General features: G+C 41.8%; 1 protein-coding gene across 1 annotated transcript; it reads right to left on the bottom strand.

Annotated features, from left to right (window-relative positions):
- Window positions 1-2,436: 2,436 nt before the first annotated feature.
- LOC307269629 (uncharacterized protein) lies at window positions 2,437-23,276 on the bottom strand (the record flags this gene model as incomplete). The annotated part of the gene is made up of 4 exons (XM_080052626.1): window positions 2,437-3,123; window positions 16,161-16,399; window positions 17,052-17,567; window positions 23,060-23,276. The coding sequence occupies 4 exons, from the start codon at window positions 23,274-23,276 to the stop codon at window positions 2,437-2,439; spliced, it is 1,659 nt and encodes a 552-aa protein (XP_079908752.1).
- Between the last annotated feature and the right edge of the window lie 9 nt (window positions 23,277-23,285).

Here is a 23,285-nt window from a genome sequence, read left to right as displayed (position 1 = left end):
AGAGGCTTTACCGTAGAGCGACGCGAGCCGCGCGCGTCCGACAAACGACGAGTCGATCGGAGTCGGGGGGAAAGGGGCGTGGCCCGGCAAACATCGCATCGTTGAATGACGGTTTTCGCATTCGTGGCGCCCCCTGTGGGTTAACCTCGACGAGCTTAGAGGGACACGCTACCGCATGTCTTCCGCACGTATCCCGCGAGTTTCACGACGATAGGACCTACGGGCAACGAGTTATGGCCAATTTGTAATTAAGCCCCCACCCTGCGTGAACGTTTTAGTCAATGGCGGCCATGTTTTTGAAGCTGTCCTACCGATATTTTTCGGAGACGTGCGTCACAGTCCCCCGGGGCTTCGTGAGACATTTGGTGTTGATGGAGTAACACTTGAAAAAGTTGTGGATAAAACCCTTTTTTTCAGTTTATGCCAATTAGCCGAACGTATTTCCAGGTTGACCTTTATGGTCCAAGAGGCTTTTTTGTAGAGCGCCCTATCATACAGCCGTGTGAGAAATTTCAAGTCAATCGGACTTACGGTGTGCGGGGCGCGGCCTCTCAAACTTTCTTCAGTCTGGGTTTAATTACAGCGCCCCCTAGCGGAAATTAAAAAAAAAATCCTCGGAGCGAAATTGTAGAGCACCATGAGCTGTACATGTGTAATCAATTTCAAGTCAATCGGAGTCGGGTGTCTTTTGTGGCGCCCCCTATGGGTTAATCGCGATAAGCTTCGAGGGACATGCTACCACATGACTTCTGCACACACCCAGCAAGTTTGATGATGATAGGACCTATGGTTAAGGAGTTATGGCCAATTTGTGGATAGGCCCCGCCCCTGTGGCGCCCCCTACGGGTTAATCGCGATAAGCTTCAAGGGACATGCTACCACATGACTTCTGCACATACCCAGCAAGTTTGATGATGATAGGACCTATGGTTAAGGAGTTATGGCCAACGTGTTATTAAGCCCCGCCCATTTGTGGCGCCCCCTATGGGTTAATCTCGATAAGCTTCGAAGGACATGCTACCACATGACTTCTGCATATACCCAGCAAGTTTGATGATGATAGGACCTATGGTTAAGGAGTTAGGGCCAACGTGTTATTATGCCCCGCCCATTTATGGCGCCCCCTATGGGTTAATCGCGATAAGCTTCGAAGGGACATGCTACCACATGACTTCTGCACATACCCAGCAAGTTTGATGATGATAGGACCTACGGTTAAGGAGTTATGGCCAACGTGTTATTAAGCCCCGCCCCTGCGTAAACTTTTTGGTCAATGGCGGCCATGTTTTTCAAGTTGTCCTACTAATCTTTTACGGGTATGTTTATTGTAGTCCCCCGGGGCTTCACGAGAAATTTGGTGTTGATACAATCAAATTTCGGAAAGCTGTGGATAACACGCGGTTTTTCACTTTATGCTAATTTGCGGGAAATATTCCCTGAAGACTTTTTATGGTCCCAGAGGCTTTTTTGTAGAGCACCCTAACATACACCTGTGTGAGAAATTTCAAGTCAATCGGAGTTACGGTGTGCGGGGCGTGGCCTCTCAAAGTTCGTTCAGTCGGGACTTCATTACAGCGCCCCCTAGCGGAAATTCAAAAAACTGTATAATAGCACACCCCGTGGGGTGGGGACGTACATTGTGCGAATTTTTTGCGTTTCTACGTGCAACGGTGTGGGAGGAGATAGAGCTAGAAAATGTGAGGCAGAATAAGAAGAAGTCAGAAGAAGAAGAATAAGTATGGTGGAGAGTAATAATTACGGGCCCTCAATGCTTGAGTGCCCGTACTTAATAATAATAGTGTCACTTAAATCATATCAAATCATGCTGATCTCTGTGGCCTTACACAGAGCGATATTTTTAAATTATTGAAATAAATTGATGCTACAGTTTAATTTGAGTTTTCAATTGGTGTTGAGTCGAGTTCTCACCTCTATGTGAACAGAAGATTTAATCCTTTAAACCACAAGACATGAAATAAAAGGCAGAAAATTATTCATATTTAAACAAAAAGTTTACAGCATACACATCTTAGCTTTTTTCATGTGTTACATTCAATGCATCAGACATTTATGGAAACAAATACAAATATTGTTCATTGAATATTTCAATTGGTTTGGTTCTTTTTTTCAAATAGGGATCTTTTTCCAATCTTTTATTTTGCCTTTTCAAGGAGCAGTGTGTAGAATGTATTGTCATTTTCAGGACAGACTTGGTAGAAATGGAATATAATATTCACAGGTATGTTTATAGTAGTATATAACCCCTAAATGTAGGCCGTGATTTTGGACTGCCATGATTCTGAACAAAATACAGTTAAAATTCACAAAATGTCAGAAATTCATGAATCAGATGTGATCCTGTGTTCCTTCAATGAGTTCTTAAATCAAATGAAATGCACAGAGGAGTTCACACATCATGGTCTGATCGGTCCAGGTTTAAACACACTTGTGTTTCTTTAGATGAGAGTTTTGGGTGAAGCTTTTCATACATTTGATGCAACAGTACGGTTTGTGTCCTGTGTGGATTCGCTCATGCTGTGAGAGGTGAGACGATGAGTAGAACCGTTTGTCACAGTGTTGACATTGGTGTGGTTTGACTCCAGTGTGGATATGCTCATGTCGCCGGTATGAGCCGTAGGAACTGAAGACTTTCACACAATGCTGACAAGGGTAGATTTTTTCCTTTGTGTGGATGTTTCTGTGTGTACTGTAATGACCTAGGCGGTTGAAACTCTGGCCACAGTCCTCACAGTTGTACGGCTTCTCTCCAGTGTGAATACGTTGGTGTCTTTTAAGGTCTCCTGCTTCAGTGAACGTTTTGCCACAGTCCTCACAGCTGAACGGCTTCTCTCCGGTGTGAATACGTTGGTGTTTTTTAAGGTTTCCTGCTTGAGTGAATGTTTTGCCACATTGGTCACAGCTGAACTGCTTCTCTCCAGTGTGAATACGTTGGTGGGCTTTGAGGGATCCTGATTGAGTGAAGGTTTCTCCACACTGGTCACAGCTGAACGGCTTCTCTCCAGTGTGGATTCTCTGATGAATCGTTAGGGTTGACCTCCACCTGAACTCCTTCTTACACTGTTGACAGCGGTGAGGTTTAGGTTTCTTTGTTCCTTTTTGTTTCTGTAGTGACAAACAGACAGAAATACAAAGACAGAGTATGAGTGAGGCAGAGATGTGCAGTCAGGGTCAGCAGTAGGGATGGGAATAGTTATGATTTTACAACAAATGAAAAGAAGAAAAGGTCTTTAATACTCAAATGCATTGGAGACACAAGTCACACACATTAGGATGGGGCCAGTAATCACACAGAAGGGACACTTGAAAGGAAGAGACAATGTTGCCTATATATATAGATTTATATCAATAACAGAGTAGTATCAATGTTGTATAACAGGCTTTGACTTTTTATGGGTGCCTGTCGCTTTAAGAGCCGTTGCTGATGTTTCATAGAGCATGTGAGTTAAGTTTAGTTTCTGCTGTGTGTGTCTGAGTGAGAGCTTCATGTCAGTGTGCACCAGCAGGCGGCTCATCTTTATCTGTCTGTTTCCTGTGTATAATACTCCGGGTATTAAGTTCTTGATAAAGTGCCTGCTGCTTTGTTTTCTTTATTGTGAGTTGTCACGCATTTGTATGTGCCAATTTGATGTTGAATTTCCTTGGTTCTAATCTAAGTTAAAGCAGCGCTGTTTAGGTTGCTATGGTAGTTAATTGATAGCTTTCCATGTGAAAGGGGAATGTCCTTCACATGCAGTGTAGCCGTTCTGACCTGCAGGCGGCCCAATTGCGCTTTGCTTTATGTGTGATCTGCTCTTATACACAGTCACCAGGAGTTTGTTTATTTTGTCTGAGTGGAATATTCTGTATGTGACTCTAGGATATTTGTTTCTGTATATTATGAATGCATAGCTCAGTTTGCAGACATGGGGGACTCGAGTCACATGACTTGACTCGAGTCAGACTCGAGTCGCAAATTTGAGGACTTGAGACTTGCTTGAATAACACTGATAAAAGACTCGACTTGACTTTGACTTGGTCTTCATGACTTGAGACTTGACTTAGACTTGAGACAGAAGACTCGAAATGACTTGAATTTTTAAAAGTTAGAAATTATGTTTTATTTTGAAACATGATCGGGTGATTTTACAGTGCAATGCACGCAGCGCGCTGCACGGACAAACAGCGTCAGCAGGTCAACACAGGAGCAGCAGTCATGGAGGCGGCTAGACCTTTCTTTATATGTCCATGGGCTAGACCAAGAGTAATTCACGTGAGCCTCCCACACGCTTATCACAGTAAATATGTAGCGCCTTCTTCCCTTCCCTTTTCACGTTGTAACGGCCCCGGGAAGTCTTGTAAAAGAAAACGAAAATAACGAGCGTTTCCTGCAGCGCTGCTGCCTTGATAACGCACGCTTCCTTATCGAGCGCCCTACCTCCACGGACTGTAGGCTTTATATAAGCATCTCTGTGAGACAAAACAGCGGTTATTAATATGATGCAGTTCAACCTTCCACGTTCACCGGCTCCTTCCGACAGCTCACAGCCGCCGCACCCGCACCGACAGCACAGCAAACTGCCCGTTATGACAGTTCGCCCCCCAGTATGAAAAATTAATTAATCGGGATAAATCAAAATGTGATCCTGCCATAAAATAAAAGGTGATGTGATATTTTTGCCATAGCGCAGATCCTTGCCCTGTTTTATTCTAAATGCATTATGGGGATTAAAGGTGCAGTGTGTAATATGACATCATTAAGAAAGTTCTACAAAGTTCTAGAATGCAACACTCCCTGGGTAACCCCAACCCTTTAGAATAATAACAGAAGCTACAGTGGCCTTCAAGGACAAGAACAATTCTACATTTCAAACAATGCACCTGATGACATTCCAACTATGACACTTTCAAGATGGCGGCACTAGGCCTTGGTCCAAAATATGCAGAAATATGGACATATATGAGACCCTTTCTAAGAGAAAAATAAATAATTCAAAACATTTTTTCCAGCTATTATGCACTAAATTAAATGTACTTATGGATATTATAATTACTTTCTACAAAATCTGCTAGGAAATAAAACCCAAAATTCTACACACTGCAGGTTTAAGTGTCTGTTTTGTGTAGCCTAAGTAGTAGGCTATCTGTTACTATTTGCCTTTCTTGTTTTCCATGTTAAAAGTAAGCTACTTGAAAATTGAAAGTAGCCTAAATGTGGTTGAAAGAAAAGGAAATGTGCGGTGTTGATCATATGTGATAGATAAGGGGTCGCTATTGGATGCAGACATTATGAGATTCGGACCTTTGCTGTAAGAAAATGTTGTCAACTGGACCCATTTCAATTTTAGTTGAAGACCCCTCGGTCAGACCAAGAATAATTCAATTGTAGTTCAAGGATGATGTTGTCGATGACGGTATGAAGAAGAGAACTGTGGAATGCAGGTCTTTTAAATGTAGAAACTGGGTTAGATAATATGATTTTTGTATGACTTGACTTGTGACTTGCTTGACCTGAGCAATGACTTGACTTGTGACTTGCTTGATTCTCACCACAGTGACTTGGACTTGCTTGAGACTTGAAGGTTATGACTTGAGACTTGCTTGTGACTTGCACATTAGTGACTTACCCCCATCTCTGTCAGTTTGAGTTATTTATTAAGTGACCCAAGTGTACAGTGTTATCTAGCCTCTAGTTATTTCTTTATTCAAGATTCATAGAATTATGTGAGGCCTGATTCTTATAGTGTTTTTATTTGACTGTTGTTCTAGAAACTGGTGACTCATTCCTCATTCCCCGTATTCTAATCGACATACCATTCTTAGATGCTGTTTAACCCTTATTGAGCTAACCCTCCTTCATTACCTATCGAACAATATTTTGATTCCTCTCTCCATAAGAAATTATTACATGATAATAAAAGACAACAATTTCCAGAACACATTGAAGTCATTTTCAAAAAGTTTTTTGATTTTTCCTATAGAGTTAGGATTTACTAACCGGTTACACATATCATTTAGTGGCCTGTAGAATAGACCCCAGGAGTCAGTTAATTTGTTAGTTGAGTCTAGGTGAACCTTTAAAGATGTTAAACACACTTTACCTAGTAGTTTACTGCCTTTATAAAGTAAATGTAATGTCCACAACTTATACTTTAAGGGCCGGGGTCCACCTAACGCCTTTTTCGCACACATGCGTCATTGATTCCCAATGAGAGGTGAGCGTCTCGGAAAAAAGCTGCAGTGCCCAGCGTCCTTTTCCCGAGCGTTTCACCCTTTTTGTGATGCAGCTTCAAGCGTTTAGAGTTGAAAAAGGCTCAACTTTTCAGAAAAGAGTCGGGGATGTCATCTGCGTTTTTATCAACGGGCCAATCAGAGAGTAGATCATCGGGACTCCTTGGCAACCCAGAAGATGGAAGAGAAACTTATTTTGCCTAAACAGTGAAACCAGTGTTGCCTACAGTGCCAGAGGACAAGATGACAAACAGCTTTCTCCTCCGCTGCTCACAGCGTTTTCTCTCTCGCCCCGAAAAAAGGCCCTAACTGAAAGATTATATATGAAGAACAAACTGAGCAAGCTGGGCAAGAATACAGCTCCAAATGATTCAGAATACAATTACTTTCTTCAAACTCGATCAAATTCCTGAGATTCCCAAGATGAAAGATTATATTCTAGAGCTGACATGAAGAACTGAGGCTGAGTAGTAGGGCTGGCACGAATTATTCAAATACTCGTTCGGAAAATTAGTATTCGGAGCTTAAATTAGTATTCGGAGCTTCTTTTTTTTTTTTCAATTTTTTTTTTGCAAGAGCTAGTACTGCAATATAATGTCATCAAATTATTTTATATTTGGATATAAAAGTTAGTAATATTGTAGTAGTATTGCTCATTTAGGAGGATATAGCTGCCGGTCCGACAAAATAAAGGCCACGATTCATACAGCTGTCTTTGAAAGGTTTATTTTCTCTCTTCTCCTTATCAGACACCGTGAAAACTACAAGTAAAAACAAAGACACAAATTGCATGTAAACATACAATACAAGTGCGCACAAATACCTCTCAAATGTGGAAACAACTGATATTCCAATTAAACTTAAAGTTACCGTGTGCGCCTCTCGAACCGTGCAGAATAATAGTTTGTAGCTGTGCGTTACTTTTTTGTAGGCATGAGTCTCTCTGCAGGTATGCTAGCTTGCATCCTATAACATGTAAATGACTAAACCGGTCATGTGACCCATCACATCCTGAACAGTCCGATTTTCAAAATAAAGTTACCTTTTACATACTTATAATTTTCACAATAAAATATCAACAAAAATGTCTCTCAGACAGTTACACTCCCACCAAATTACTGCAATTTTTGAGAACTCTTATGCACATTTGAATAAATTTAGTAATTTACATAAATACAACTGGTACTTTCTATCTCTCAAGTCAAACAGACAATTAACTTCTCACCCAAGTAAGTGTTTAGTGATGGTTTCAATAACCCCTCTTAGTTGCTTTCTACAAGCACCACTAGTTTATGAATAGGACGCTCAAGGATGGAAAGATTGGTGAGTCGTTGACCCTCTTTCCCAAGCTTTCTGTTTCCTATTTGAACTGTGGCTTTTCTGACAAGTCCATCTGCATCTTCGCAAACGTCCAGTATTCTTCCAAGTTTCCACTCGTTGCGGGGAATCTCTTCCTCTTTGAGAATGACAATATCTCCGATCTTCATGTTCCGTCTTGAAGAGTGCCAGCGTTGCCTGAGAGTGATGTTTGCTAGATACTCTTTCCTCCATCTGCCCCAAAATTGTTCCATCAGATATTGCACCCTGCACCACCTTTTCCTTGCATAAACATCTTCTGCCACAAACTTTCCAGGGGGAGGCAGCGGGACAGAGCTTTTCATGGTGAGTATATGGTTCGGGGTGAGTGGCTCTAGACTTTTGGGATCACTGATGTTGTCAGTAGTGAGTGGGCGGCTGTTTACGATGGACATGGCTTCATAGAAAAATGTTCTTAGAGAAGCATCATCTAGTCTTCCAGTGCATTTTGAGAGGACAGAGCTTAAAACACTTCTCACTGTCCTGATTTGCCGTTCCCAAACCCCTCCCATGTGACTGGCATCAGGAACGTTCATTGTGAAGTCGCAATGTTTCTCTGCCAGGTAAGTCTTCACTCTGTCTTTGTCCATTTCTTTTAGGGCCTTTGTCATCTCGTTTTTCGCTCCAACGAAATTTGTCCCTTGGACCTCCCACCCTAAGAACACCGTCTTGCAATACTGGGTCAAGCTGGAACAACTGATAACTACTTGGCAGTTTGCCTCGACTCAATGTTCGCATTTCTTCTTCGAAGGCGTCCTTTTGTGCCAACTCAACCAGCACAAGACTGGCCTTTCGTCTGTCTTCAACATTTATAGGCTCTGCTGCATTGGATCTTTTGGCTAGTTTCTGGATCCGAGCGACAACATTCAGTGTTGTATGCCATTTTGAGAACCGCTCAAGTCTCTCCAAAAACTTGTCTTCCACAGCTACTTTTGTTTGCAGTACTTGTATCGTTCTGACTTCTGGATCTCCCACCATAACTTGTGGAGTTAGTTTTGATGTCACAATCTCTCTTTCCCACAGGAATTTTGGTCCAGTCAGCCAGGTAGAACTCATCAACTCCGCCACCTTGAGCCCTCTGGAGGCGTGATCCGCTGGATTTTGGTCAGTATCGACATGGTACCACTGAGTTGGGTCAGTGGTTTCTCTGATTCTCTGAACACGATTTGCCACGAAGATGTGGAACTTTCTTGCTTCATTGTTAATGTAGCCCAAGACCACCTGAGAATCTGTCCAAAAATATTCTTGGTCGATGTCGAGCTCCAGCTCTTCTTTTAACATACTGCTGATCGATGAGGAGACCACTGCGGCTGTTAACTCAAGTCTAGGTATAGTTACAACTTTTGTGGGTGCAACCCTCGCTTTACCTATGACTAAGGAGCAATGTACTCTGTCTTCTGTCACCACTCTGATATATGAGCACTGACCGTATCCCTGGCAGCTCGCATCCGAAAAGTGATGCAATTCAGTCCTCTTAACTTTCCCCAGGGTTTCTGGAATGAAGCATCTTGGGATCTGGAATGTATGCAGATTCTCTAAATCCTTCACCCAGCTTTTCCATCTTGGCTGTAACTCTGTAGGCAGTTGTTCGTCCCATCCAATGCCTTTTTGGCACATTTCTTGCAGTATTTTCTTTCCAAGCAGAAGAAAAGGAGCCAGGAAGCCTAGTGGGTCAAACACAGAGGCAACTGTGGAGAGTATTCCTCGTCTTGTTGCAGGCTTCTCATCTAGGGTGACTTTAAAGGAGAAGGTGTCACTGTTCACACTCCACTTTACACCCAACACAGTTTGAGCTGGTAGTTCTTCACGATTGAGATCTACATCTTGAACTCCACTAGCTCGTTCACTGTCAGGAATAGACTCCAAGACGTCTCTGCTGTTTGAAATAAACTTGTGGAGGTGCATGCTCCCGTTTGCACACACAGTTTGTGCTTCTCTCACCAGTTTTATGGCTGTGTCCACGGATTTTACACTGATGAGACCATCGTCAACGTAGAAATTATTTTTGATGAAGTTGGCTGCTGCGGGGTATTCTTTCTCGTTTTGGCTTGCAAGATACTTCATCCCATAATTTGCGCAGCCTGGAGAAGACGCTGCTCCAAAAAGATGAACCCGCATACGATAGTCTTTTGGCTCTGATTTTGTGTCCCCGTTTTCCCACCACAGGAACCGTAAGTAGTCTCTATCCTCTGCACTCACATGGAACCTGTGAAACATTTTCTCAACATCACATATTAATGCAATGGGGTGTTTGCGGAACCTACACAACACTCCTGCCAGCCCGTTTGTGAGATCAGGTCCAGTTAGTAAGTGATCATTCAGAGCTGTGCCCTCATACTTGGCGGAGCAGTCAAAAACAACTCTAATCTTTTCTGGCTTTCTAGGGTGATATACCCCTTGGTGAGGAATATACCACACATTTCCTTCCTTTGGTTGATTTTCCACTCTCTCTGCATCGCCATCCTTAAAGACTCCTGCCATAAACTTAACATAGTCAGCTTTGAATTTGGGATTTTTCTCAAACTTTCCTTTCAGCTGCCTCAGCCGCACTAGAGCCAGACGCTTGTTTTCTGGCAGCTGTGGGCGTGACTTAAAAGGGAGGGGCATTTCTAGGTGACCATCTGCATTCTGAGATATTCTTTCATTCAGTAAGTGCATGAACTGTATGTCGTCTTGTGATATGCTCTTTTCCCCAACATTAGTATCTTTGAAATCAGCTTCAAGGGCTCTGATGACAGTGGCTGGTGTCAACGGTGGAATTTCCTTTACAGATACGCGATGGCACAGACCTGTTACTTCTGTTGACTTTACGACCTGCGATGAATTGCCGACAATGCTCCAACCCAGGTCAGTCTTAATGCCATACGGCTCATCGCCATGTCCGGTTATAACTTGTCGTGGAGCCAAGGCTCTGGAGCAGTCATAACCAATGAGAAGTCCAACCTCACACTCAAACAGCTCTGGTATTTGTTGAGCGATCCTGTTCAGATGCCTCCATCTTTTGGCGGTTTCAGGGGTAGGGATGTGAGAACGTTCAAGTGGGATGAAATCTCTGGTATAGGCAGGTGGCAAGTTGATAACGCTTTGTGAGGAAAATCCTCTTACTCGAAGACCACTGACTCTTTTACTCTGAACAACGGAATCTTTACCCATCATAGTGGTAAGCTTCAACTTGACTGGCTCTGAACCCACCCCCAATTTACTGCAAATGTCTTGGTCTACAAATGTGTTGCTACTCTGGGTGTCTAACAAAGAGTACACCAAGGTTTCCTTTTCAGGGTTGGTCGTTGAGGAAATCCAAACAGGTACTATCATGGATGTGCTCCCACCATCACCTCTGCCCACGCAGCAAGAAAGGGAAGAAGTGTTTGCTTCTGCTTGGAGAGGGTGAGAAGATGATGTATCTGCATCAACAGAGCGGTCCTCGTGAAGTGGTGTCGGATGCGGTTTCTTACATACGCTACAAGTAGATTTATTCTTGCAGTCCTTTGAATTGTGTCCTTTTCTGAGACAACCAAAGCATAGGTTATTGTCCAGTATGAACCTTCTCTTTTCCTCTTTAGGCTTACTGGAAAGCTTTTGGCACTTGTGGATGGAGTGACTTTCTCCACAGAAGATGCATGGAAATGGGTTTGAAGATGGAAAGGAAGAGTTAACTTTCCTTGGTGCAGTTGAATCCTTTGAGCCGTTCACAGCACTGTGCGTCGTCATCACTGTTGTGGTCGTATCTGCTGCGTTCACATCTGTAATAAACGCATTAGCCTTTGGGCGCTTTGCATCTCTTATTGACTTTTCCTCAGTTGTTCTCAATGCTTGAAAGGATGTAACAGGGTTGCATGCAATTTCTGCTTCCTCTGCAACAAAAACAGAAAACTCTTTAAAGTTGGGATATTCCTCTGTTTTTCTCATCTGCTTTGTAACGTGGCGATTCCAGCGTGAGGTCAACCAATCAGGTAGTTTTTGCAGCATCTTCTGGTTCTCCTCGCAATCATCTAACACCTGGAGCCCTTTAACATGTGGCATAGCATTTCTGCAGACCGTCAGAAAATCACTGTATTGTCTCAATTTAACAGACTCTCTTGAGCTAATCTTTGGCCAGTTGTTCAGCCTTTCTCTGAATGCACGCTGTATTATAAATGGATGTCCGTACCGAGCATTCAATGCCTGCCATGCTTGGTCATAAGCCTCATCGTCCTTTCTATAAAAACTGCCTTCAACCACAGATCTGGCCTCACCACTGATGTATTTCTGAAGGTAGAACAGCCGGTCTGCAGGATTTGTGCATTGACGCTCTATTAATGCCTTGAAGCTTGTGCTCCATTCCAAGAACATGAGTGGGTCTCCTGAGAAGACTGAGGGCTCAGGTGCAGGAAGTCTGGTAAGAATCATTGTGTCATGTAGGGCTTGTGCCAACGATGATGCTTCATTATTGTTTGCTTGCTCTTTGGTATTATGACATGTTTTTTCCCTTTTTATTTCTTTAACAGTTACTGGAGGATGACTGTGTGCACTTTTATTCTCACAAGCCTCACCTGAATCAGCTTCTGAGTATACTTTAAGCTTAGCAGCTATCATCTCAAGGTCTCTCTGATTTTCCAGTCTTTTAAGCTCCTGCCTTTGTGCTGAGATTGCCTCCTCCATGTTCATTTCAGCCTGCTTTGCCGCCAACTGCGCCGCACACTCTGCACGTTTAGCTGTGATGCTTTGCTGCTCTGATCGAATGCTTGAGTGTTGACTACGAACAATGGATTTGGTCATAGTAGATTCAAATATTGACTGGGCATAATCTTTGTTGAGAACCAAACGAAGCCTTAAACTTTCTGCTTTAGCGTCAAATTCGTCCTGCCCTACTTCACTCATGCGTACTTTCATTAGCTCAATCAAATCTCTACAAACTGCTGTGCAGGAATCCATCTTTCTTCTTATTTCAGTTGATGGTGCTGATTGTGATCTTACATTTTCATACGCACCTTTCACTTGCTCTTCTAGCCCCTCAACTTTATCCATCATTTCAACAAGGTCATCGTCGGAGAGCTCATCTTTAAGTTTGGTGCGTACTGCCTTAACTTGCTCTTTCCATTCACTATATAGACTCACGAATTTCTTCTCTTTTTTAGAAACATCTTGTTGCTTCAACTCCAGCATCTTTGGGGTAAACGTTCTCTCTCTAGAAGATTTTCTGAGTTCCACTGGCTGGGAGATGGCAGATGTGGGCTCAACCACTGTTATTTTGAGTATTTCTATTTCAGCGCGAATATCGCCTATGAGCCACTCCAACCTGTTCTTTTCAACATCATCAGTGATTGATTTTAATTTTTCATTTAGCCTGTCTAACTCTTCTTGAAGAGAAGTAATCTTTACGATAATTTCCACATCTTGTAGTTTTTCTCCATGTTCTGACATTTTACATGTTTTTAAAGGGATCACTCTTTTCTTCAAAGGGTACAAATGTCCTTTAGGGATATAGCACATTCAAACCTAGCGCTGTGCTGCCCTCTGGTGGTGCAGTTGCGACACTGTCCTATTGTCCAACAAGTTTCAGGAACGACCCTTTCTTCCTCTGAATCGGCAGTTCTTTTCTCCGGTCACACGTGGCTACAGCGATCCCGTTTCTCTCTCTCCCTCTCTCTCTCTCTCTTCACGGCAATCGCTGCTTCTCCGTATGGCGTTACGTTTTCACTATAGCTGCCGGTCCGACAAAATAAAGGCCACGATTCATACAGCTGTCTTTGAAAGGTTTATTTTCTCTCTTCTCCTTATCAGACACCGTGAAAACTACAAGTAAAAACAAAGACACAAATTGCATGTAAACATACAATACAAGTGCGCACAAATACCTCTCAAATGTGGAAACAACTGATATTCCAATTAAACTTAAAGTTACCGTGTGCGCCTCTCGAACCGTGCAGAATAATAGTTTGTAGCTGTACTTTTTTGTAGGCATGAGTCTCTCTGCAGGTATGCTAGCTTGCATCCTATAACATGTAAATGACTAAACCGGTCATGTGACCCATCACATCCTGAACAGTCCGATTTTCAAAATAAAGTTACCTTTTACATACTTATAATTTTCACAATAAAATATCAACAAAAATGTCTCAGACAGTTACAGAGGATATTACATCACTAAGTGTCATAGCGCATCCATTACTTCACCTCCGAGCGCGTAAATCTTCAACAAAATATGCAGATACTGTCAAAATCGGTTCCAGGGAGTATATAGGGATTATTAACGTTTTTTTTTTTTTTTTTTTTATTAAAAAAAATAAAAAAAAATAAAAAATAATGTTGTTTTTGATGGTGTGTTTTTCTGGAACGAATATTCGAATATTCGCTCGGTAAAACCAACGAATATTCGAAGCCTGAAAAATGGCATTCGGCCAGCCCTACTCAGTAGGTGCACAGTGTTTTCCGTTAGCGCCGGCCGTGCGTGAAAGCATTTCCAGCCGGCTACTCTTGCACCTCTACTCCACAAGAAAAACAAACATTACTCTTTCTCTTTCCATTTGCCTCTGTCGCATAAATGTTAAACTGAATTCTCATCTTATACTGTTCAATAAAGTCAGTTTAACTGAGGGAGTTCAAGATCTAAGAAGACCCCCACCCTCGCGTCTCTGAATAATCTGCCCGCTCCACACTGTGGTGTGTGTGAGTGTGTATGTGTGTGTGTGTGTGAGTGTGAGTGTGTATGTGTGTATGTGTGTGTGTGTCAGCGGTGCACAAACACAAGCATGCACTCGCGGTGCATCACTCACGGTGGACGAGCGTTTTGGTGAAATACGCTAATAATGTGAGGGCCAGAGTTGACGTGAATTACGCTTGTTGTAACTGCAAGTAAGTGAAATAAAACATAAGTTGTAAGCCCAATATCGTCAAATCAGTAGGTTACACCTGTTCAACCTGCATTTAACGTGAACACGCAATATTTTAATCTCTTATGTGGGCCCAGAGATGAACAGCACGCTAGCTCAGCAGTTAACTAGCTAAACAACTGCTAACTGAGACTAGTGTTAGCAGCCCCTCCTCCCTATAGCAGGATACAGACAGAGGAGAGGAGGAATACTGAACCATGTTTTTCATTCTTTTCAACTTTCCTCAGTATTCTGATGACAGGTATAGACTATGATTTAATCTATTGAGATATTGAGTGTATTTAAAAACGTTTAGAAAAAAATATTTTACATTCATAATAAAGAAAGATCACAACTTTGTGGATGTTTATTTGCATAATATTCTATTTTATATTAATATTTTTATGGAAAATCCATGTCTTTCTTCAATAGCTTCTATTTCACCCGACCCAGTGTCTCCAAATTATTCCAAAAATTAGTAGGCCTACTACACAGGAAAAAGTTGTTCACACAAAATTCTTCAGATTTAAACTCTTAATTTTCCTCTCAAAGTGCACCAGGTTCATAGCCGAACGACCACGGCAAAAGTTTGATATACCAGTTGATTAACAGGGCTCCAGACTAACCTTTTTTACTAGGAGCATGGGCGCCCCCAACTCAAAAATGTTAGGGGTGCAAGCAGAACATTTAGGGGAACACATTAAATGGAGCTGGAACGCATCTATTCTAATTTTTCCCAATTTGAACTATATGAGGCCTACTGATATTGTATTTCCAGCATGTTTTGGACCACACTGACAACAGATGATACAGTTAAAAAATTATAAATCATTCAGACATTCCTTTAGTAAAAGGCCATTTTCACCATAACCTCTTCTACATCTGAGCCCTCTTATTGTTCCTCCTCTATCTCTGCTGACTCCTCTGCAAGGAAAATTGTTATTGGCCCAAAAGTAACTAGTAGTAGCTAGATGACATAATCAGCTAATTTGCATAATATGCTATTCTGAAAGAGGCAAATTGAACAGAAAATGCTGACCAGGTAGTTTACAAATTAACTAGGCATATTTACATATTTACAAATTCACTTTACAAACTTTCTTTGTTGCCATATAACAACAAGATTAGCTTTGTTATAGATATGCAGTGGCCTATTGAATGTGGACCTATAAAACAATGTACATGTTTAAAAACGTGCACAGAGCGGACACGGTGCTGTCTGTCTGCTGGCTGCTGCAGGTGGCGGGGGAAGCTATCAGACTGGCCGTGTGAGTGAGTGCTGTCAGCGATGATGAGGGGTATACAGCCGTTGCTACTCTGCTCTGGTGACCACGTTTTTTTTAAGTTGCAAGAAGTGTCTCTGGACTTTAACAGCCTTAGCGCTACGGCGGAAAGTCAGAAAATAAAGCGGAAAACCTCGGCAGTTGGCAACATGTTAAAGACTTAACGACAGCTGGACACTGCGATGAAAGTAGGTCACGTGATCCGCGCAGTTGATTGTGTAACTGTTCACTCGCGGACTGTCCCTTCTCTTCTCTCTCCCTCGCTCTTAATGCACTAATAATAATGATAATGATAATGAGAACATTTCGGCGAGTTTACCACTCAGCCCACAGCATTAAGACAACAGAGATGAGCAGCAACATGTAAGAGCAGTTAAGTAGGGACAGAACAGACATTTATTGTATTACTGTATTTATGCATTATTACACATTTTCTACGTACCCCAGAGTCATCAGCAGGTGTCTGTGGTGGTGAGGAGACATCTGGTGGTGGTATGGAGGCAGCAGGCTGAGAGGAGGACGCAGCAGGCTGGGAGGAGGCAGAGGAATGTGGCTCATGGAGGAGACCTGCTAGAGTGGAACCAGCTTCTTCCTCCATCATGTCCTCTGTCTCCTCAGTGTCAGGGTCCATCATCACGGCTCCAGTCTGACTCAGGAGGAAGTCCACAGCAAGCAGCTCTCCTGTCAAAGAAACAACAGACACACACATTAATAGCTGTGTTCAAAGCACATGTGTAACAGAGTTAAAAATGCACTTTAATATAAATTTTGTATTCGTAAGTTATATCTTAGTTATTTTTGTATTCATTGTCATTCTTATTCAGGTTTCCAGTGGAAATGACCTGCACATCGCCTTGTCTGTACCCTCTTAAATGTATGTACCTCCCGTTTCCCCTCAATCTGTCGTATTGCATTGCTGTGTGTAAAGACCCTGCCTCATTAATGTATTGTTTTCTTTAGGAAATTGGGCCATTTATGTTGCATCTTTAGGTGCATATTACTTTATATTAATACCGCTACATTACCCAGCTGTTTTGTTTTGACTGTAAAAATAATTACAGTCAACACAGTACACTAAATCTTTTCCTACACTCCATCAGCTGCTGTTTCCATATGTTCAGTTTGGTTATTATGAAGCTGAGAGCACTGAAGGCCAACACACTGTGTCTTGTGTCTTCTGAGTTGATCTTACCAAGTGAATCCTTGCTCACAAACATCGCAGCTTTTGAGTTTTTTTTCCAGTGCGGATGACTATGGGTTCTGTCAAATGTCCCTTTCATATTTAATTGTTTCTCACACTCAGAGCAGCTGTGTACTTTCTCTCCAGTATTACCTTTTATATCACTCTTTAAACCCAACTGAAGCTCTCTGGTTTCCTCAGACTCATCACCCCTGTCTTCAGACTTAGAGGAGTCTTCAGGCTGGTCTTCAGTCTCAGGTTGTGAATGTGGATCTGGATGGGAGTTCCTGGCTGGTTCTGGTCCTCCACTGTCCTCTCCATCAGCTGCTGTTTCCATCTGTTCAGTTAGTCTTTGATGAAGCTGTGAGGACCAAGAACCAACAACCTCATGTGTTTTGATGAGCTGACATCCAGAAATCCAGTGGTATTTCAAGGGCTTTTCTCCACCGTCTTCAGTCTCTTCATAATCTTCACTCTTCACAGTTACAGGAGTGAAGGGGAACTTGATGATATCTTGAAGCTGCTCTCCCTCCTGACTGCTCCACACTTCCTCCTGTTCCTCTTTAATGTGCGGAGGCTCTGGTGGTGGCTCCTCCTGGTCCAGACTGGGGCTCCACTCCTGCTGCTCAGGGGGAACCTCTTCTTTAACCACCACCAGCTGCTGGACGTCTGCAGGGAAAAGGTCAAACACAAGGAAAACCACATGAGTTTATGTTGAAGACAAACTTAACATGGAGACTCTGATGCAAGAAACAGCAGCTAAAAATCCAAAGTGCCGTCATCTGTCTGCTGGTAAATGAAAAGATTCATATTTCCATAACATTTGCTGTAGACAAGACGTGCAAGATTAGAGGTGGACCATAGTTGACTTTTAAAGGCTGATATAATGACGGTAGTTTGGAGGAGGACAAAAGCAGATAGAGGAAAATGGAATGATAGGGAGCTAGGGTTGGTGGGTGGATGGATGGTTGGTGATTTGAGTGGGTCCTTCGGGAAATTCAAAAGGTCCCAAATAAAAAACTGATTGAGAATTTGTAGTGTTCCTTTAAAGCTCCCATATTATACACTTTTCGGTTCTATTATACACCATATTATATTAGTGGTCCCTAATACGTTTTTCTTTAATTGTTTGCTGAAAAAAACTTTCAGATAATTTACTGTACTATGCTGATGTTCAGCTAATCTCACAATGGCCTATTTTTTAAAAAGAGCTGCAGCTCCCCTCGTAAATATACAATCTTTGAGCTCCCCCCGCCCCCTGTCCGGAAGCGAAGCCAGATACGCCTCGCCCTCTGTCTGTCAGGGCCGTGGACCAATAAGAAATAGGGGTGTGGGCTGCACAGTGGAAGCTTCTGGCTTTCCAGTTTGTGAGGTCAGAAACGAGGAGAATTCTGACTGGAGTATATTGGGGGGGAGGGGTGGGGGTTTCAGAAAGGGGGAGAGTGAGAAAAGGAGAGATTGTTATTTTTCTTAATATTTTGGCAGTCTCTAGGCACACCGTGGACCCATGGATATGTTAGAACACATTTAAAAAGTGCATTTAGCATAATATGTGACCTTTAATGTTGGTGTGATATGGTTATAATAAACGTATTAATTTATGTTGATATAATCTAATACTCAAATTCATTTATCAGATTTCAAATTGTATTTGTTTGATCTGAAATCTAACAAATACAATTCTAAATCTTGGAAGTTTATTAGACTACAAGTATGCATTAAGATCTACATAGTTATGTTATTCAATGTACATTTATAATGATGTAGCCTAATAGCTTTGTTTGTATTTTCCTTTACATTAGAATATTATACTCATACCCTACTTTTAGTCATTTCTTTGCTTTAGTTTATTTGATAATACATCTCGTCCTAACTGCAATACATTGTGATTAAATAAATGATGAAGACAGTGGACTAAGTGGAAGTCCGCAGTGAACTAGATTAACGCTTGTTTTGTGCGCAAACCCTGAAGAATTGTGGACTTTCCCTGATACGGTCGCAAAAGCTGTGTAATCCGCAGGTCCATTGAAGTCTGCACGTTTGAATCCAGCCTGGATGTGATTTCCTGTATTCTAGTGCCCTTTAACATGTAGTTTGATTATTGTCTGGCTAAAGCAAAATAAAAAATTAAAAGGACAGCCATATTCTGTAATTTCATCCAAAAAGTGTTTATTCCCAGTCAGATCACATATTTGAAAACACTATTACAAAGCTTTAACTACAGAAATTGATTTGATGAATAATTCAGAGCAATCTTTAACCTTTCATTGTTAAAAAATCTCTTTAAATGTTCAGTAAGCAGAATGGTCAGTTTAGCTAACTTCCTGTCACTGACTGCAGTTAGCAGTCCCCTCCCTCGTCCCCACGTCACCACATTAATGCACTGCGGTCTTCCAGCAGCGAGTTATCTAGCATCATCTCATATAAGTAAGTGTGATAAAACATGATAAAAACCATCAAAACAGACATTGGGAAGGATTTTTACCTGCTCTGCCATTGTAGGCGCATACACATTCACCGATCTGTAGCTCTGCGCGTGCACCGGCAGTGAGACGGGTGCCGGTTTGTAGCGTTCTCTCTTCTGATTGGATATCAGTTTCGGGATCCCCGAAAAGTTTATTTGCCGATTACATGCAGAGCGGGTGACTGAGAGATCGGCTTTATGAAACGCACACACTATGTAAGTGATCACTGTATGAATAAAGAGCGATTTAAAACGTATATTAAAATAAATAAATCACTTACTTCACCTTTAAGCTTGCATGCAATGCAATGTATGTGAAGGTTGGGTGGTCCTCTCTTAAAGAGAGACGTGACGCACATTGGCAAATTGTACAAAGCCCTGACCGGGAAGCTACCACATTGTTTGACTGTAATGCAGCAAATTTCAGATGGGCTTTATCAGATCCGCTCCACTGACATGCTCATGTCTCACAACTAGGGATGTAACAATATACCGCAAAGCGGTCGTTCGCGATATGAAAAGGCCACGAATGTCAACCGTACGTTTTTTCTTGTTATACCGTGTCACGGTATTGAGGCGAGCGTGCATGGTAAATGCGCTCCGTCATTGTGGAGAGTCTGTTAAGCAACGTTGTCATAAACGTAGCACTCAATCTAACACTGTATGGGTCACACCAACATTGGAAACCAAACAATAACACATTGACACAACATCGTATCACTGAAACATGACTTCTAACTTTAAACTGAACAGTCACGTCTCACGTGGGCCGTTGTTTACACTACGCAGACCAGCACGTGCAGCTTCACAACATTGAGTCACGCAGCAGCAAAGAAGAAAAGAGAAAAGAGAGAGATAGAGAAAAAGATCGGCATAGTAGACTGAAGAGAAAGTTGCTCGCGGGTGAGTTATATCATTATGAATCCAGGCGAACGTGAGGAAATGAGATACAAAAAAAAAAATCCACCGTTAAATCCCAGTTAAAGTCGACAAACTTCGGTGAAAGGCATATGAAGGAAATAAGTCCAAAGATCCTTTATATGTTCATCACAGCTTCACGTGAACTAGCATAGGAACTCAGCTATACGAGCTATACCGGTGTTGCGCCGAAAGCTGTGACCTGCCAGAATGTGTGATATTCTGGCAGGTCACAGCTTTCGGCGCAACACCGGTATAGCTCGTATAGCTGAGTTCCACCGGCATGTTGCGCAATACTATGGAATCCCTACTATGTCAAACTTAGGTGACACTACTGTCAAGCATAGGTGACGTTGCGAAAGTGTGAGGAAGGGAGGAGGGAAACATTGATTTTGAGACTGCAGTTTTAATTAATAACAAAAAAAAATCATAATTTAATATTTTACTGAGTTCATTGTGCCTGTCATAATGTAGGCCTATTAAGGTTAAAGCATGGCTTGCAAAAATAGTGTTGAATAAAATAGAGTTGATAAGCAAATAAGACATGGGAAAATTATCACACTATTGTTAAATTATTTTATTTTATGCATACTTTTACAGTTACAGACAAGTGCCTAAAGTTTAGATTTAAAATTCCTATTTAATTTAAAAAATATAGGTGTAGGCCTAATGCTTCTTTAAAAAAAATAGTAGAGAAGCAGTGTCTTTGTTTTGGTGATAAGTTGTTTAAATCTCTCAGAAATCTCTTCATAATAAGATATAAAGATTTTAACTATTCGTTTGTGTTTTATTTAAATCAGCGGTACAACATTTCATTTGAGGGGGTAGAAATTAATTCCGCGCTTAATATCGTATCGTGATATCAATCGCAATATCGTATCGTACTCAAAATTTCATATCGTTACATCCCTACTCACAACAAGCCCGGTCTGAGCTTGGAAAGTCAGCTTTTCGCTTTAGTGCCCCTGACTCCTGGAACAACTTACAGCAACAATTTAAGATAAATACTTTCATATCCTTTAACACATATAGACATATTATCTTAAATCTGCCAAACTCTACCTGTAACTGTTTTAATGAGGCTATGTTGTACTTTCACTCATTTCATTTTAATTGCAGCCATTCTACATCACTGTCTAAATTGTTTTGTCTCTTTATCAGTTGTGTATTTGATGTATTTGCATTGTTTGTGTATGTATTGTTGTTTTTGCTTTGCATTTGATTGACTTGACGTCATTGCAAATGAGGGTCATCCCTCAATCTATCTCAAGTATATATTAAAGTTAAAAAAAAGTATCCAATAATATCAAATAAAATCTAGTAGCTAAAACGACGGTGGCCCGTTTTCCATTTACCAATAGACTACAAGAGGGCTACATGTTTAGCATTAGTTAGCATAGTTTAGCATCAGTTAGCCTTTTCACTTCACGCTCACTGTAGCTCATATGTGTTAGCCAGTGTTTTCCCTGATTAACTTGTAATGTGGAACATACCTGCTAACAGTGGCGGCTCCTGACAATAATCTCAGGGGGGGCAATTGTTGCCATGATGGGAAATATGACCCAAAATTAACCTAAATCAGATAGCATATGACAATGTCATATTGCATTTAACTGTTTGTTTTTCCTGTTCATCTGGCATAACCACTCTGGCAACATTAGACAAGCATTGCACTGTACAGTATTTTTGGAAATTAAGTTAGTTAATTTCTTGAATAAAATTATTTTAGCTCTAAAATGATTAATTATCCGGCTGTGGCCATCACAGATAACTTGTCATCTACCAGTGTGCTCCTCAGATAGGCTTCCTTTAAAAGTTAGGAGACAAAAATGGATGCTGGCATAGCATGTGCAACATTAACAGTGCTAATCATCACATTGGTTTGGGTTACTACTGTCTACAGCACTTGGTAGGCGGGTTTATGTCGGACGGTGAAAGCAGCTGTCAGCTAAACGACGATCAACAGCTGATCACCGTTCAATAGCCGATCAGCTGTTGAACGGCGCTGGCTCGTATATGCAGATTGATGTTTAATGTTTGTTTTACCTTTTCTGAGAGATGATGCATAGGGGTGACACCCAAAGTTATCCATGCGGTCTCTGTGCTGCCATCAGGATGGATAAAAAGCCAGTATACAGTCCATATCATCATGCAGCGGCAGCAGGACAGAGCGTTAGCGCATTAGCATCCTGCTAGCCTCGTTAGCCGTTCAAACGAGCCCCGTGAAAATCCGCGTTTATAAGATCCCCCAATCCATCTTGGTAGATACTTGCTTGATGGTTACATTTTGTCTGGGAAAGACCTAGTCCGAGTCCGATCAAGTAAGTAGCTTGCCAGCCTAGCCTGAGTTGATATAAAGTTGTGTTGGTCTTGAATATGACCGCTCTGGGCTGCATACTGGACATGTGACTGTATCAGTCACTGTAATTGGTTTATTGTTTACTGTACGTATGACGACAACACGTTAGTGCGAGCACCCCCGGAACCCATAGAGATTGCATTGCGAGGCTTGCAGTTTGAAAAAAAAAAGTTTTACATTGATGTCTATGAGAGCGCTGGGGGCGATTTTCAACCAGCCCGACATCGCCCCAGAGTGACGGTACAGAGCACAGACGCTGATTGTACAATGATATTCAGACTTAGATGCAGGTAAAAACTGTATTGAAATCATAAATTATGATTATTAATACAAAAAAAACAAAAAAAAAACATTATTATTATTCATTATTATATTTTCGTTTTTTGCTGATATGGCTCAAGGAGGGCGGCGCCCTATCGCCCTCTATGGGCGAGCCGCCACTGCCTGCTAAGTATAACTGGACTTCAGGCTTCCAAACAGCGTCCAGTAGCTTTTGTTGTTGCTCGTTCTCCTTCTTTAAACGACAAAGTTCCTCCTCGTGCTCTGCTATGGTTCTTTCAAACAGCCCAAATATCTCTTCAGCGACCGCATTCAGTCGCTGCTTCACCAACGCTCTCACCATATCCGCTTTAGACATGTTTCGCCA

This window comes from Ammodytes marinus, assembly GCF_949987685.1.
Source record: "Ammodytes marinus genome assembly, chromosome: 24".
Taxonomy (NCBI): Eukaryota; Metazoa; Chordata; class Actinopteri; order Uranoscopiformes; family Ammodytidae; genus Ammodytes; species Ammodytes marinus.
The sequence above is the reverse complement of the archived record's forward strand: the minus strand, read 5'-3'. Positions and strand labels throughout refer to the sequence as shown.